Source organism: Pituophis catenifer, unplaced genomic scaffold (assembly GCF_029215685.1).
Source record: "Pituophis catenifer annectens isolate HBS135680 unplaced genomic scaffold, rPitCat1.0.hap2 SCAF_2, whole genome shotgun sequence".
Lineage (NCBI taxonomy): Eukaryota > Metazoa > Chordata > Lepidosauria > Squamata > Colubridae > Pituophis > Pituophis catenifer.
In genome coordinates this window covers 113,001,383-113,016,643 of record NW_027256882.1, presented here as the reverse complement: position 1 = coordinate 113,016,643, position 15,261 = coordinate 113,001,383, and the positions used below count along the sequence as shown (strand labels likewise).

Below are 15,261 nucleotides of genomic sequence, written 5' to 3'. Positions count from 1 at the left end.
CTCACCCTGTACATTCACTCACTCACTCCATTCAAAAACTGCTCTTGCACTAAAACTTAGTCCGGTTGCCCCAGCTTCAAAGTGGTCATTTTACAATGGCTGCCACCCCTGCACTCGGTTTAAAGAAGGAACTCGGTCTAAAGAAGGAACTTGCCTATTCCTCTTGGTCTTCCGAGATGCCTCTCCTTCTTCACCATCCCTACAGGATGGTTCTGGTCCAAAGACACCCCCCCGCCCCCGACAGTGGTTCATCCAGGTGGATTTTCGCAAAGCTCATCCTAGCCTGCTATTTTTCCAGTCGGTCTTGCTGCGATGCTTCCAGTTCCTCTCAAGCCAAATGTTCTTCACATGATTTTTCATACATTACCTAATGCACTAACATAGGATCTTATCCTTGACCATAATTGACTTTGTAAAAGGTAGCTTTGTAAGGAAACTGACATTGCAAAAGCAAACAAAATGTCTGAAAAAATATAATCCATTCATGGAAATAGCCCTTTGTTTCCAAAGCGTTGCCTGTAATTACTCTCAGTTCTGTATTGACTTAGGCATGTGCAGTAATTTCTACTAAAGTTGGTTTATTAAGTCAATTTGATTTCCCCCCCCCTTTAAAAGTATTAACTTCACCCTTTTGAAATGTGAATTTATGTGGAAGAAGTCCACAAGTTTCTAATGATGTGGGGGGGGGGGGGAACCCTCTCATTTACTTTTCTCGACTTTATCCACATAGTGATAGTCATAGGTTACTATAAGCAATCAAATCATACTAGGAAACAAATAAAACAATATAAATTGTAAAGATACAAGCAACATGTTATAGTCGTAAGTGGGAGGGGATAGGTACTAGGAAGGATGAGAAGAATAATAGTAATACAGTCTTAGTAAATAATTTGACAGTATTGTGGGAATTAGTTGTTTAGCAGAGTGATGTCATTTGGAGAAAAACTGTGCTTATGCCTAGTTGTTCTGGTGTGCAGTGCCCTATAGCGTCATTTTGAGGGTAGACATTGAACAATTTATGTCTAGGATGTGAGGGGTCTGTAGATATTTTCACAGCCCTCTTTTTGACTCATGCAGTATACAGGTCCTCAATGGAAGGCAGGTTGGTAGCAATTGTTTTTTCTGCAGTTCTAATTATCTGTTGAAGTCTGTGTCTGTCTTGTTTGATTGCAGAGCTAAACCAGTCAGATATAGAGGTGCAGTTGACAGACTCAATGATTCCTCTGTAGAACTGAATCAGCAGCTCAATTTTCCCACATCGCTAAAAACCCTTCCTGATGGGGGTATAATTCTATGAAACTATACTAGATCCTGCCATCAAAACTGTCACTCATTTTTCTTCATGCACTACATGGAAGCTGGTGTTTAATTACTCTTCTGTAAACCAGATGTCTAATTTACATGCATACTGTTGGTTATTAAAATTCTGTGAGTGCACACAGATGTGATCAATACAAAAGCATATTAAACTGTCTCTTAACCATTCATATATCAAGTGGATTCATTTGCTTTCTTTTGTCCTTATTAATGTCATAATTGCTGTTAAGCATAAAGTAGCCAAGAAAAAAAAAAGACAATGCTATATTGTAAAGAACTGTGGATCCACACTTTTGTGAGCAAGTTTAACAAAGAAATTAATTTCCCAAATTTTTAAACAGCACCACAGGTGACTACAAAGGTTTTATTTTAGGGCAAATTCCTGGGACTAAATTCAGAAAATATTAATATTCCATTGTTAGGATTCATATTACTGCCTTCCCATAATATTTGACAGTTTTTTGTTTTTGGTGATTATTAATAGGACCACAGATTTATATAGCATCTTACTGATTTTTAACACAACAAAAGTCAATAGGGAATTCATTGAGTTCATCGGGAACACAAGACAACATACAAATCCCCACTCCTATTTTTCCTCACAACACTATTGTGAGATAAGTAAGGTGAGACACTGAGACTAGATCACAGTCAATCACTGAGCTTTTGTGGCTGAGGTAGACTAGGACTTGATGTCCTTGCTCTCAGTCCAACATCATGATGTCACTAAACTTTGAAGTTGATAATCATGTATTACATATGTAGCCAATTTTCTCATGAAATAGAATGTGGGGAGCACAGCAGACTGTTCATCTGCTTGTTTTTAGAATCAACTATATTTTAAAATATCATGCAAAATAACAAGAAGTGTATTGGTCTAGTCTGTTATTTCTTACTCAGAATCTTATTTTTGTTTAAGGGAACATCAAAACATTCGTTCTTATTTGTAGCTGGTTGTGGTATATTTCTATAATCTCAATAGCTATAGTTTGATTCAGATCTAACATGTCTCCATTTATAAAATAGGCATGCACATATAATATACCCATGGACAACCTCCTTCTTTGATGAACTGTCACTTGTATGTAGTGCTAAATCTTATCTTTATCAAATACACCTAGTTTTGTGGCAATTCCAAGCTAGAAGTATTGCATTTTAGAATATGTGACTCATTTCTAGATTTGCCCTATTAACGCCACCAGCTGTATTTACTCATTACTGAGACTAAGCCAATTAATTGCAGTTAGAAGAGCTTGTTATGAAAGAGTCTGTAGGAGTAAACGTGTCTTTATAGGATGTTTGAAGCCTTGAGATGAGCCCCTAAGCTAAACTTACTGTTGATTGTAATAAAAAATACATAGTCATCTTTCTCACATCAAATCAATAATAGGATGGGAAGCAATGAATTATACTAGTGAGGTCTAGTATAATTGGGTCTCACATTGCAAGTTGTCTTGGTTTGAAGGTGTAAAAACCAAAAGCCAGTGAAGACTTTTTGCTGCCATCTGCTGTTAGGAATCCATAGCTCTAAACCTGTTTATTGTTTTGTCTGTTGACAGTGACTGCAGTGCTTCATTTATGCCTCAGATACATATATAAAAATAAAAAGACTGATATCCAAATATCCATATTAAAGTAGAATCAGAGTAAATGAATACATGCACGCACACACATAAATCTTCCTACATATAAATATATATGATATTTGCCGTATCTTTTCGATTTTTGTTATTTTTAGGAACAACTTGCTTTGCTGTTTTTTAAGATGTATATTTGTTTTAAATTAAACATGACATATCTCTGAACAAAAAAAAACTATACCAGAGAGCTCTTACAATGTAGCTTTTTCGTCAACTAGGTTTTATTATTCCTTTGTAATGTGGATGTTTAAAGAGTTCCAAATTAGAAACAGCAATGGGCACTTAATAACCTTAAGGTTTACCAAGTGTCTTTCACCCCATCCCTATAAAACTGTTAGTGAGGTAGTAAAATCTTAAGTCAAATTAAAAAGAAAAAACTGGTATATATTCCAGACTGATAGGACTAGTTCTCAAAACCCATGACAAAACAAACTTGATAGAAATATCTTTACCACTCTATTATTTTACTTCAATTACTCACTAAAAGGCTAAAAATGGCAATTACCATAATACTATTGTTACACAATTCCTTCCACCATCTCAACTAAAGATGTATACAAACTAGCCTTCTTAAACTACATACTGCTTTTTCTGCATAAAAGCAAAAGGGATCAGTTTGTAGCATTTTCATTTTAGCACATTTTGTTCAATATGTTTTGTTTCAAAGTATACAATACCTACAGATAAAAATAAATTGGGTCTGAAAATTTATTAGTCTGTTTTGCTGAAGCGTTAACGAAATACTATACTACTCTGCATATTTCAGCAAATATTAATTTCATACAAGTTGTATTAATCAAGAATTCACCACTTCAGTACTTTTTTCTGCCATATGTGACTTGGCCAACATTTTCAGCTTGATCCCACCAACTTTCCACCTTGATAAATTTATCAATTTTACAGATTTAATAGGAAAGTTAGAGTTATTCAGGCTGGGCCCATTTATCCTTTCTAGTTCATTTCCTTCTCTTTTCTATTACCTCATAAAAGGTGAGGAACATATCAGTGCTTGTCAGAATAGCAATAACCTCTAGATCTTTAAGTTCATGGCTTACTCTATTTCCTATTCCAAATTCAACAGCCTTAAGATGTGTGTAGACTTTGACTCGCAGATTTCCTCACCAAGCCCCACCCATGCTGGCTAGGGAATTATGGGAGTCAAAATCCATATATCTTATTGTTGCTGAGGTTAGGAAACACTGACCCTTTCTGCAGATGGATTTTCAACTTCAGAAGCAGGAGATAAAACTGAAGAAGCAAGCACACAAAAGTGCGCCATTAATAAACTGTAGAATAAGTGTATGGAAGATACTTTGTGTTTTAGCTAGTGATACTATGATGAAAATGTCCAATGTTTTTCTTTACATTGCAGGGCACAAAAGATAAGGCAGAGTCATCTTTGATTGGTATGTGCCCTATGAATTTGTTCCTCTTGAAAAGCATTAAGCAACATGCACTAAAAGATATCTTCCAATTTCCTGACTTATTCTATCCTGAGCTTCATCACAAGGCAACAGGAAAAGATGAAGAGTGCATTGAACACATTTTATCACTATTGCTTGTTTTTGGATTTCCTTTACAAACAAAAGACAAGACTATACAGTATTTCTTACCTCACATCCATCACAGGCAACAGGCATGAAAAACTGGGACCTCAGCATCCACAGAAGAAGTGTAGTCCTAAGAGAGAGGGTTATTATTAAAGAGTTGGTATTTCATATACATTTATGTAGTATCTCTTTTTCAAACAGATCCTGCTGAAAAATGGGAAGGAAAATAATGTTATTTTAAAGAAATAAATTTCTAAAGCAGATTCCTTTTATCATCTTAAAAGAGATAACAGAATAACAGAGTAGGAAGAGAATTTGGAAGTCTTGTAGACTCCAACTCCCTGCTCAATCAGGAAACCTATAATATTTCAGGCAAATGGTTGTGTCCAATCTCTTCTTAAAAACCTCCACTGTTGGAGCACCCACAATTCTGGAGGCAAGTGGTTCCACTGATCAATTGTGAAATATCTCCTTAGTTATGGTTTGGTTCTCTACTTGATTTGTTTCCATCCATTGTTCCTTGTTCTCCCTTCACATGCTTTGCAGAATGGGGTGACATCTTCTTTGTGGCAGCACTTTAGATATTCAGCAACCATAACCTTAATAATAGAATTTAGAATTTAAATTTAATAGAACTGTTCTTCTCATATTTTTAATCCCGTCTTAGTCACAGGGTTAGGGTTAGTGATCCTGGACTTTCCCAATCCTAGTTCAGGATCCCACCCGTTGCTCTATAGTAGCTGCAGCATAAATCAAATATGTTTATCATTTTGATCATACAAACTAAACAGTACATACAGAAATTGGGTAAATAATTGTATTTTGCATGAGAATCTATTTCAGCATTCCTTTATTAAGTTCAAATCAGCCTACACTATATTAGTCTACAGTTCCAGATTCCTCCATATTTATTAAATCATCCATAGGTTGTTATAAAACTCAACAATACTGTTAAATTCAACAACTATTATAAACAGAATTACAAGATGATTCACAGTGCTATGTTTGGTGAAGGTATAAGATAGTAACAGGGCCTACAGATGTTCTAAATGATGTGGCCAATAATAATTGAAAGGGCATAATATGAAACTATATAGGATTATGCTACTTTCTTTTAGCTATTCTTGCTCAGAAGCTACATAAATAATGATATTTTCTGCTAAATTTGACTTTGCGTTAAGGCAAAAAAGACTTATTCCTTTCCATTTCTTTCCCATGCTCATTTCTCCACAATTACCTTCTTTTTTTAGATTTATTCACATGTTGGATCACACATTATATTTAGTTTAATAACCTATTAAAAACAAAATTGTTAGTTTTATAAGCGGGGACATATTGAAGAAACAATCCTCAACAAATTCTCTGTAGTATGGAAATAATAAATATCTCAGCAGATGTCTGACTGAATAGCTAACTGACTTTGTCTGGGCTCAGAAGCTAAAAAGAATCAAGCCTAGTCAGTACATGGATAGGAGACTACCAGGAAACCTCAAGGCTATGTTGGGAAGATAGAAAAACACTCTGGAAGAAGGTAGAAAAAGAAAGTAGAAATCCATTTACATTTTGCTGCCAAAAAAACATGAAGGTGTTCATGATGTTATAAGTAAATTCAAAATAAGCAATGAAGTCTAACTAATGTAGAATGAATCCTCTCAGAGTTCCCTCTGGTGCATAATTTAAAGTTTAAGTCTCATGAATTGCATATGACCTTTAATCAAAAATATCAGTCTACCAAGCTATAAAATATTGACTTTAGGAATCCACAACAAGCTTTTCTGTGCCAATGAATTTATGTTTCATATATATTGATCTAATAATTTCTTACCTAAGGAAAACTTCAAATGTTACCTGCTACAGACTTGAATAAAGATATTTGTTAACGTTTGCTTTATTTTAATTTAATGTTATATTTAAGACCTAATCTAAATTTTGAGAATAACTTGCTCTATAATATGAGCCCAACCAAGGAGAAAGCAAAATTAACTGTTTTTTGAAGACTGTTCACATAGTCTTTCCAGAACATGTTTTCTACCCTCAGTTAAACTAGATAACTTACCATAACTTCATTGGCACCAACAGCTAGGAAGGAAGAAAATATTAATTGATCACTTAGATGGCATTTTGCCCAAGAACATTTATTCATGTCTATTGGACCATATCTATTGGAACATTTATTCATGTCTATTGTAACTTAGTTACAAAAATACCATTAATGCTTAATGGTATTGCCTGAACATATTGGCTTCCACAATCTTGTTTGTGCAAGATTAAATTAAATTGGGGAAAAAATGAAGGTGGCCTGTGATGTCAGATTAAGTAGAAAGGATAACTTTCTTCCCTGTTCTGACATATTCCAATTTGTTTCAGAATGAATGAACAAAAATTGATTGTTTAATACTTACACCTCCTGAATCTGGGTTCACTATTAGAATATCATCACGTACATGAAGGTGGCCTTATTTGCGCAGAGAGCTGATGATTCACCTAACAGAAAACTGTTGGTGATATTAGAATCTAACAGTCCTATATGAACATGTTTTAGAGAGTCAGTGAATAAACCTCAGTTTATTCTGAAGTTTATCTACATTGCCTGAGGACCAGGTTAGATGTGACAACATCTTTATAATTCAATGTTTTTTATAAGTAACTTTTAATGGGAGTAGGATGCATGATTAGAATCCTGTCATGGGATAAGGGGATTTACATCTCCACTTAAGATCGTAGTTTGGTGAGATGATAATGGTGATGATGATATGTTTTTGTTATTTTCCTCCTCTTCCTTCTTCTTCTTCTTTTCTTTTTTTTTTTTTCCAATTGTGAAAATACTGTATTGCTTGATTCAGCAATGCAAATTGAAACTTAGGGATAAATAGTCATTGATTTTAAGTAGTCCAACAGTAGCACACTGAAGCTTCCATCATGACCCCTTATAAATACTTTTCCAAGTCATATAAATAAGATATAAAAATATGATGAAGAGCTGATAACAAGTTTATATTTAACTGAAACATTTTTCTCTTATAACACAGGGGCTCACACTTAATAGACATTTTCTCAGACATAAAAGAGAAAAACAAAAATGTTATGTTCCTTTTTATTATAGAAATTTGTTTAGGTTTTATAGATCTTACTGCTTAAATGAGGGCCAAACAATTAATTTTTTAAAAAAGATGGAGCAAGGGGTTGTCAAAGGCTTTCTGTGCAGCCTGCCTATTTCTTTGGCACTGTGCTAGCTTGCTTCTGCCAGCTAACATGACCTGAAAGCCTCATTGCTGCCACTACTATCTAGAGATGGCCAAACCTCACCAATGTACCCCTCTTATCTTGGTGTCCCACTGAAACCAGTGAAAAGGGCAGCCTTCCAAGAAGGAAACAACTAGTCCATCAACTATTCCACTTGTCATAAAAACTGAGTGATCAGAGAATGCAAAGCTACTTTATTTCAAAAGGACAAATCAGTAAGTATTATACCTTCCAGAAATGCAAGGGAGTAAAAACTTTTAAAATATAGTTCGTGAAGCTTTTTTAAAAAAAGAATTTCTCCTGCATTAACTCTCTCAATTCTTTGTTGAAAGCTTCTGTGCTGTCCTTTCCTCAAACCTGCTATATTTATCTATCAACAAGTTTAGAGGGAATATAGCTGAAGAATCACCTATCCTGATACGAATCTACATGGGCACCAAATCAGTACAGTAGATCTTCTCGAAAATATCTTCATTTCCAAAAATGTGTTTATCAGGAAGATGGAAAAAAGCTATTCCTTGGGTTGTTCCTGTGTTTTGAAGTGCATTTCCTCAGGAGCTGTACTCAGCCCCCACTCGTCTGCTTTTAGGAAAAGGATAAATACCTTCCTCTTTCATCAGGCCTTTTTACTTTGAGCTAGCTGACACTGAATTGAAACTCTGTGTGTGTGTGTTTAAGTGTGTTTTCTATATTAAAAAAATACTTATTCACCATCTTGAGGGCTCTATAGGCAGAAAGTTAAGTAGAAGAAAGAAAAAGAAGCAGCATTTCCAACCTGACATTTTCAATTTTTTTTTCTATTTAAAAAAATATTTATTTGGTTTTATTTATTTATATTAGCCACCCAGTTCCAATGGACTGAATTATTTAAAAATGAAACAGTGTGTGTATATATATACATACACACACACACACACACACACACATATAGCAATAGCAATAACACTTAGACTTGTATATCATTTCATAGTGCTTTTACAGCCGTCTCTAAGTGCTTTTTACAGAGTCAGCATATTGCCCCCAACAATCTGGGTCCTCATTTTACCCATCTTATGTGTCTGTGTATGTATGTGTGTGTGTGTGTGTGTGTGTGTGTGTGTGTGTGTGTATGTATATATATGTATTCATTTCCCTTTCCTTCTTTTAAGAACTACATTTTAGAAATATTAAGAAATATTTTAGGAGAAGCCCTGCTATTCTACCGCCTCTTACAATACTAAATAACACAATATCAGCAGTAGAGATCTTCAAGTTTCTATGTTCTACAATATTTCAGGACTTAAAATGGATACCTAACATCAAAAATGTCATCAAAAAAGCACAACAATGTTCTTCCTGTGCCAACTCAGAAAAGAATTCTATTCTGTTCTGTTCTCTCTCTCTTTTTTTTTTTTTTGCTTTAAATTATATGCCGCCCTTCTCCGGAGACTCAGGGCAGCTTACAATGCGTTAAGCAATAGCCTTCATACTTTTGTATATATTTATACAAAGTCAGCTTATTGCCCCCATAATCTGGACCCTCATTTCACCTACCTTTGAAAGGATGGAAGGCTGAGTCAACCTTGAGCCTGGTGAGATTTGAACTTGCAGTAATTGCAAGCCGCAGATGTTAATAACAGTGCTTTAGTCCACTGTACTACAGGCTCTTCTGTAGTACAGAAGAGGCTACAGGCTGTTCTGTTCTGTTCCGTTCCGTTCCGTTCCGTTCCATTCCATTCCATTCCATTCCATTCCATTCTATTCTATTCTATTCTATTCTATTCTACTCTACTCTACTCTACTCTACTCTACTCTACACCAACAATGCTCTTAATAAAAGCTTATATTATTATTATTTAAAACAAAGATATATTTTCAAAAAACATATTATCTATTAATAAACATGGCTAAATTGTTGGTATTTGAAACTTCAGCTAGTACACTTGTGGAAGTAAGGATGTGTAGAGGTCTTGATTACACATACATTACACAGAGCAGAAGCAATCATCCAGGCTGCCTTTTAGTTTCGGTGCCAGGTTCAAAACTGTGTTGGTATATAAATACTTTGACAAGTCAAAGTAGGTCTTATTGGTGATGGCAAAATTGCAAAAAGTGTGGCAAAAAGTGAGAAGCAGACAGACTTTTGCTGGTAAAGTGATTATTTTGGGAGCAGCCTATATATACATTGACATTTCAAGAAGTGCTAAAGTGACATGTATTAGATACTTATTAAAGACTATATATATTCCCAAAGATCATAATTACTGAATGTTTATCCTAACTCTGTGGTACTTTAAGATATCTTTGGCAGAGAAAGATGTATAAAAGGTAACTAAAGAATAAGAGTAATAACTATAAATATAATTGACTACTGAAGCAAAACAGACAATTAAATTGGAAGCATCTAAATAATCTGGTAGGTAGACTTTGAAATCTTTTGAGCCATTCTCCTTGGTTCAATTAATATAAAACATGCAGTACTGACAGATGTAATAGTCTCAGCCATCTCTCCAGAGTATTTGCAACCTCCAAAGTATCTTTTTGTGGAAAGGTGAGGAGGCGGCAACTAAAGCCAGGTGCAAAATCTAGATATACAGTATGTACTCTAATAATAACAACAACACAGTCATTCCAAAGCTGTGCTGGCAAAAACAGTTATTTGCTGAAGTCTTCTCTTGTATCTCCCTTGGGAGTTGGGCGTCATAGAAATGCGACAAAATAAATAAATAAAGAAATATCTAGCAACTAAGAATAGTGTAGAATGTGAAGAAACATAAAAAAACCCTAATCATCTAACCCTAGAAATATATTAAAGAAATAAAGCTGACAAGTTTATACTTGAAATCAGTGAGAATGTTTTGTCGTCTAATAAACAGATTTTCCATCTACAATTGCCAGATGTCATTTTTCCTTTCCGCATAAGCAAAATTATGGTGGTATACCTATTGTTCCTATGTAGCTTCATCTGCTGCTTCCAATTTTATCATCTGAAGCAGAGTGGGATGAGAAATTTCCATCCAAAGAAATAAAACTTCCTAAAGTAATTATTGGGAGAGTCAATTAAATACCTGTGTTAGCTCTCTCTGTTTATACTTCAGTTTCAAAAATATACAGTATTAGTCTGCAATGTTAGCAGGACAGAACTGGAAATGGAAGCATTAATATTTAGAGTTACAGTCAAAGAGATATACTTAAGAGAGCTGGGAATATAAAGCGGATAGGTCATTTCTTCTAGTTCTGATTTAATGCTGTTTAGATTTCCTGTTTCCATTGTTCCCATATCCTCTTATCAAAGACAATCTTAAGATATAGCATGTCTTCTTTTGTTAAAATGCTGTAAACACTCTGGGTAATGTTCCACACTGTTTTATGGAAAGGCAAATATGACTGTGACAAGTATCATCTGGAAATAAACGGATGTCTAAATCTATGGTAGGAATTACTATCCCAAAGAATCAGAAGCATGCCATCCCAAAACTATTTTGAATGGCATTTATATTATCTCATACAAAAATATTAATGTCAATATATTATGTATTCATTTCAAGTTCTGCCCTGTAACTATATCTATCAAAAATGTGGACATTCCACTTTACAAACATAACATGAATCTTGGTGACAGGTGGTTAAAATCAGTATTGCAGACAAACTCTGCCAACAGCCTGGAGTTCGATCCTAGCAGGGCTCAGGGTTGACTCAGACTTCTATCCTTCCAAGGTCAGATTGTTGAGGGCAATATACAAATAATGCTTCTATCTTTTAAATCATCTACAGAATGCTGTAAGACATTATGGGATGGTATATAAGTCTAAGTGCTGTTGCTATTGCTATTGCTATAACATAAAAACTATCTTTCACTTTCAGGATATTCAGGATCCATGTTGGAATCAGGAAACACATTTCACTTTCAAATGAAATTGTTCTTTGTGGAAGACATTCCAGAAAACAAGTGCTATGAAATTCTTAAAGTTTTCAGATAAATCCTTCACTTCACTTTATCAAAAAGCATATTTATGCAAAAATGTCTCATGATAATGTGGATCTCTGTGGAAAAACCTAGCTTTACTATTCCTACGAGTCATATTTTCCTTTTTATTCTATAGCAGGAATGGGGTCCAGGAAGACAAGAACTTCAGTAGCTCTTATGGCAGAGAGAAAGACAGAGACAGAGAGAGAAAGAGAGACAGGGAGATTTTGATTGAATTGATAGAATGGCAATTGATTCATTGTCCTACAGTTAATAGAACATTTCAGTTCAAGCACATCATACTGGTTGCTGGGTAGCAACACTGGGAAACTATTATTGCTTTAAATTAGTTTCCTGGTGGCCTAAAAGCATTGACTGATGATTATGGAAGCAAGATGCTACACTGAATAGACATTTGGTGCATTCCAAATTTTCTTCCTGCTTTTAAGAAAAGGTTGAAGGGGGCAAGAGGGAAGAGAACAACAGGCTGAATATAGATAGTAATACATCAATTCAAACAAGCTCTTATATCAAGACCTGGAGGAAAGATATACAGTATCTCTGATTTGAAAACATGAAAAATATCAGTTTGGAAATATTGTCCATTCAGACAGATTGTTAGCCTTTTATTGTGCTAAGCAAATTTGCAAATGCATCTTCAAATGCTCACCTTAACTTCCCATCTAACATACACAAGTATTTAGTGGGATGTGGAGGTAAACTCCATAGAACTGGAGATAAACTCCATTAAGCTTGAATTAACACACCATTAAGTGTGGCTGCTGTTATTGTTTATCTTACAAGCCCATATTTTGTATAATATAGGCGCTTGTAATAAGAATTTGTTAGTGAATAGACTTCCTTGAGTTTCAGAAGTATCCTGCCCAAACCTGCAACACAAAAGGCATAGTGAGATCCATATATCTTAGCATAGTTACAGCTCCTACCATATATATAGAACAGAACAGCGCAGAATAGAATAGAATTCTTTATTGGCCAAGTGTGATTGGACAAGGAATTTATCTCCAGTGCATAAGCTCTCAGTGTACATATAAACAACAAAGTGATAGGCCATATATCATAGATCAAAGTAACTATCATTAATCATAATATACAACAGGTATAGACTTCATCAGATAGTTAGAAATGATAAATCATAGATACCAATAGGAGAAGCTAGTAGGAAAGGTGAGAAGATGAGAAAGAATAGAAGATGGGAATGACAATATCAATACAGCCCTACTACATATCTAGGCCAAATATTTTTAGGCTTAGGACATTGTGGGAATTAGGTGTTCAGCAGAGTGATGGCACAGGGGAAAAAACTGTCTTTGTGTCTTGTTGTTTTGGCATGCAATGCTCTATAGGGGCATCCAGAGGGGAGAAATTGAAACAGTTTATGTCCCGGATGTTAAGGGTCTGTAAATACTTTCTCAGCCCTCTTTCTTGTTCATGCAGTGTATAGATCGTCAATGGAAGGCAGGCTGGTTGCAATTGTTTTTTCCTGCAGTTTTAACTATCCATTGAATCTTTACTTGTCCTGTTTGGTTCCTATGCCAAACCAGACAGAGGTACAAATGACAGGCTCAATAATTCTTCTATTGAACTGTATCAGCAGATCTTTGGGAAATCTGAGCTTTCCGAGTTGACGTAGAAAGAACATTCTTTGTTGTGCTCTTTTAGTGATGGTTATAATGTTAGGTGTCCATTTCAAGTCCTTGGAGATAATAGAACCTAAAAACTTGAAGGTCTCTACTATTGATACTGTGTTGCCTAATATTGTAACAGGTGGCAGAATAGGAGAGCTTCTTCTAAAATCTACTATCCTTTCTACAGTTTTAAGAGTGTTCAGCTCCAGGTTGTTCCAGCTGCACCACAGGGCCAGTTGATCTACCTCCTGTCTATATACAGACTCATCATTGTCTTGAATGAGACCAATGACTGTTGTATCATCTGCAAACTTCAGTACTTTAACAGAGGGATCCTTTGAGGTGCAATCATTGGAATATAGAGAAAAGAGTAATAGAGCACACATCCCCTGTGGGGCTCCTGTGCTAATTGAATGGGTATTCAATGTGATTTTTAACCTAGCTTCACCTGCTGCTTCCTATCTGTTAGAAAGCATATAATCCATCTGCAAGTGCAGTCAGGCACAGCTAGTATTAGAAACACTTTAATTAGCTTGACTGAAGTAACTTATCGGCATATATTAAAGCATCATGCTTCGTAAAGGTTCACACTTAAAAAGTTCAGTCCCCAAAGTTGTCTAGTTATATTTTCTGGTGTATGTATGTATGTATGTATGTATGTGTATACATACATATATAAATATACATATTTATATATGTATATATAACACGAAATATAAATTTAGGTATAGAAACTGAAAGCAGCTCAATTAAAATGTTTCTATTCAGAGCAATTAAGAAATAACCTGCCACCATTTTTTCTACTGCATAAACCCTATTTTTTTAACATTATAAATACAGCATTAATAAATTCATTTCTAGTTATAAAACAACTGGACCCTAAATCAACCTCAACAAAATAAAAATTCTTTACATTCAATAAATTTTGACATTTAAAAAAATTATATTGTCACCGTTTTTAATACTACAGAACAGATTAACAGAGTTGGAGGGGGCCTTGGGGGTCTTCTAGTCCAGCCCCCTCCTCAAACAGGAGACCCTATACCATCAAGCCTATACCATCAACTTCAAGCAGGAGCCTATACCATTCCACACAAGTGACTGTCCACTGTCCAATCTCTTCTTAAAAGCATCCAGTGATAGAGCAACCACAACTTCTAGTTTGACCGGTTCTCACTGTTAGGATATTTCTCCTTAGTTCTAGGTTGCTTCTTTTCTTGATTAGAACATGGAATAACACAATTGTGACAGGCCCAATTTTAGCTTCTTGAAGATTAATTATTCAAGAAACAATGTGACAGGCAACGTCAGATAAGAAAAATGTTAACTTCTTGGAGATTAATTATTCAAGAAATGATGTGACAGGCAACGTCAGGTAAAAAAGCTGAAAAAAAAACCTTGAGGGAATCAACCTAAATTTAACGTGGTGCATTAGAACACAGGACCTGCCTCACAGAAAGTGATCTCTGTTGACTCACCAGGCCAGCTTGACAACTAGAATTATTGCTCTATTATTAATTTAGGGTCAAAGAGATTCTTATTTTATCACTGAAAAAGAAGCTGGAAGGAAAATGCCATCACTGGCAAAGCTTCCCAGAGCTTTCTGCAGCTGAAGGATGCCTCCCCCACACACCATCTGCACTCAAATCAAAGATATCAGGTACTCTTCCCTGCAACATCTTGTTCTTCTTTCCTCACACATGCACACACACACACCTTTTTCCTCTCTTGTTATATATTTTGATATCCAATTAGGATGCCTATATCCTAATTAAAATTGTATGTTGCACAGCATAGCCTCAAAAGTACATAATGGAATATATCTTAATGATAGAAAGGAAAATAAGCTAAAAGGAAGAATAAGGCCAAAAATTAGGAGAAAGAAAAACATTTTCTGTATGTCCTTTATGAGGAGG

General features: G+C 35.1%; 1 protein-coding gene across 1 annotated transcript in view; it reads right to left on the bottom strand.

The window, feature by feature from the left end:
• Positions 1-13,731, bottom strand: part of HTR4 (5-hydroxytryptamine receptor 4) — a 162,552-nt gene extending 148,821 nt beyond the window's left edge. The window contains exon 1 of the mRNA XM_070934398.1: positions 13,232-13,731. Within this exon, the coding sequence (XP_070790499.1) occupies positions 13,232-13,731 (500 nt within the window). The remainder of the gene's footprint in view (positions 1-13,231) is intronic.
• Between the last annotated feature and the right edge of the window lie 1,530 nt (positions 13,732-15,261).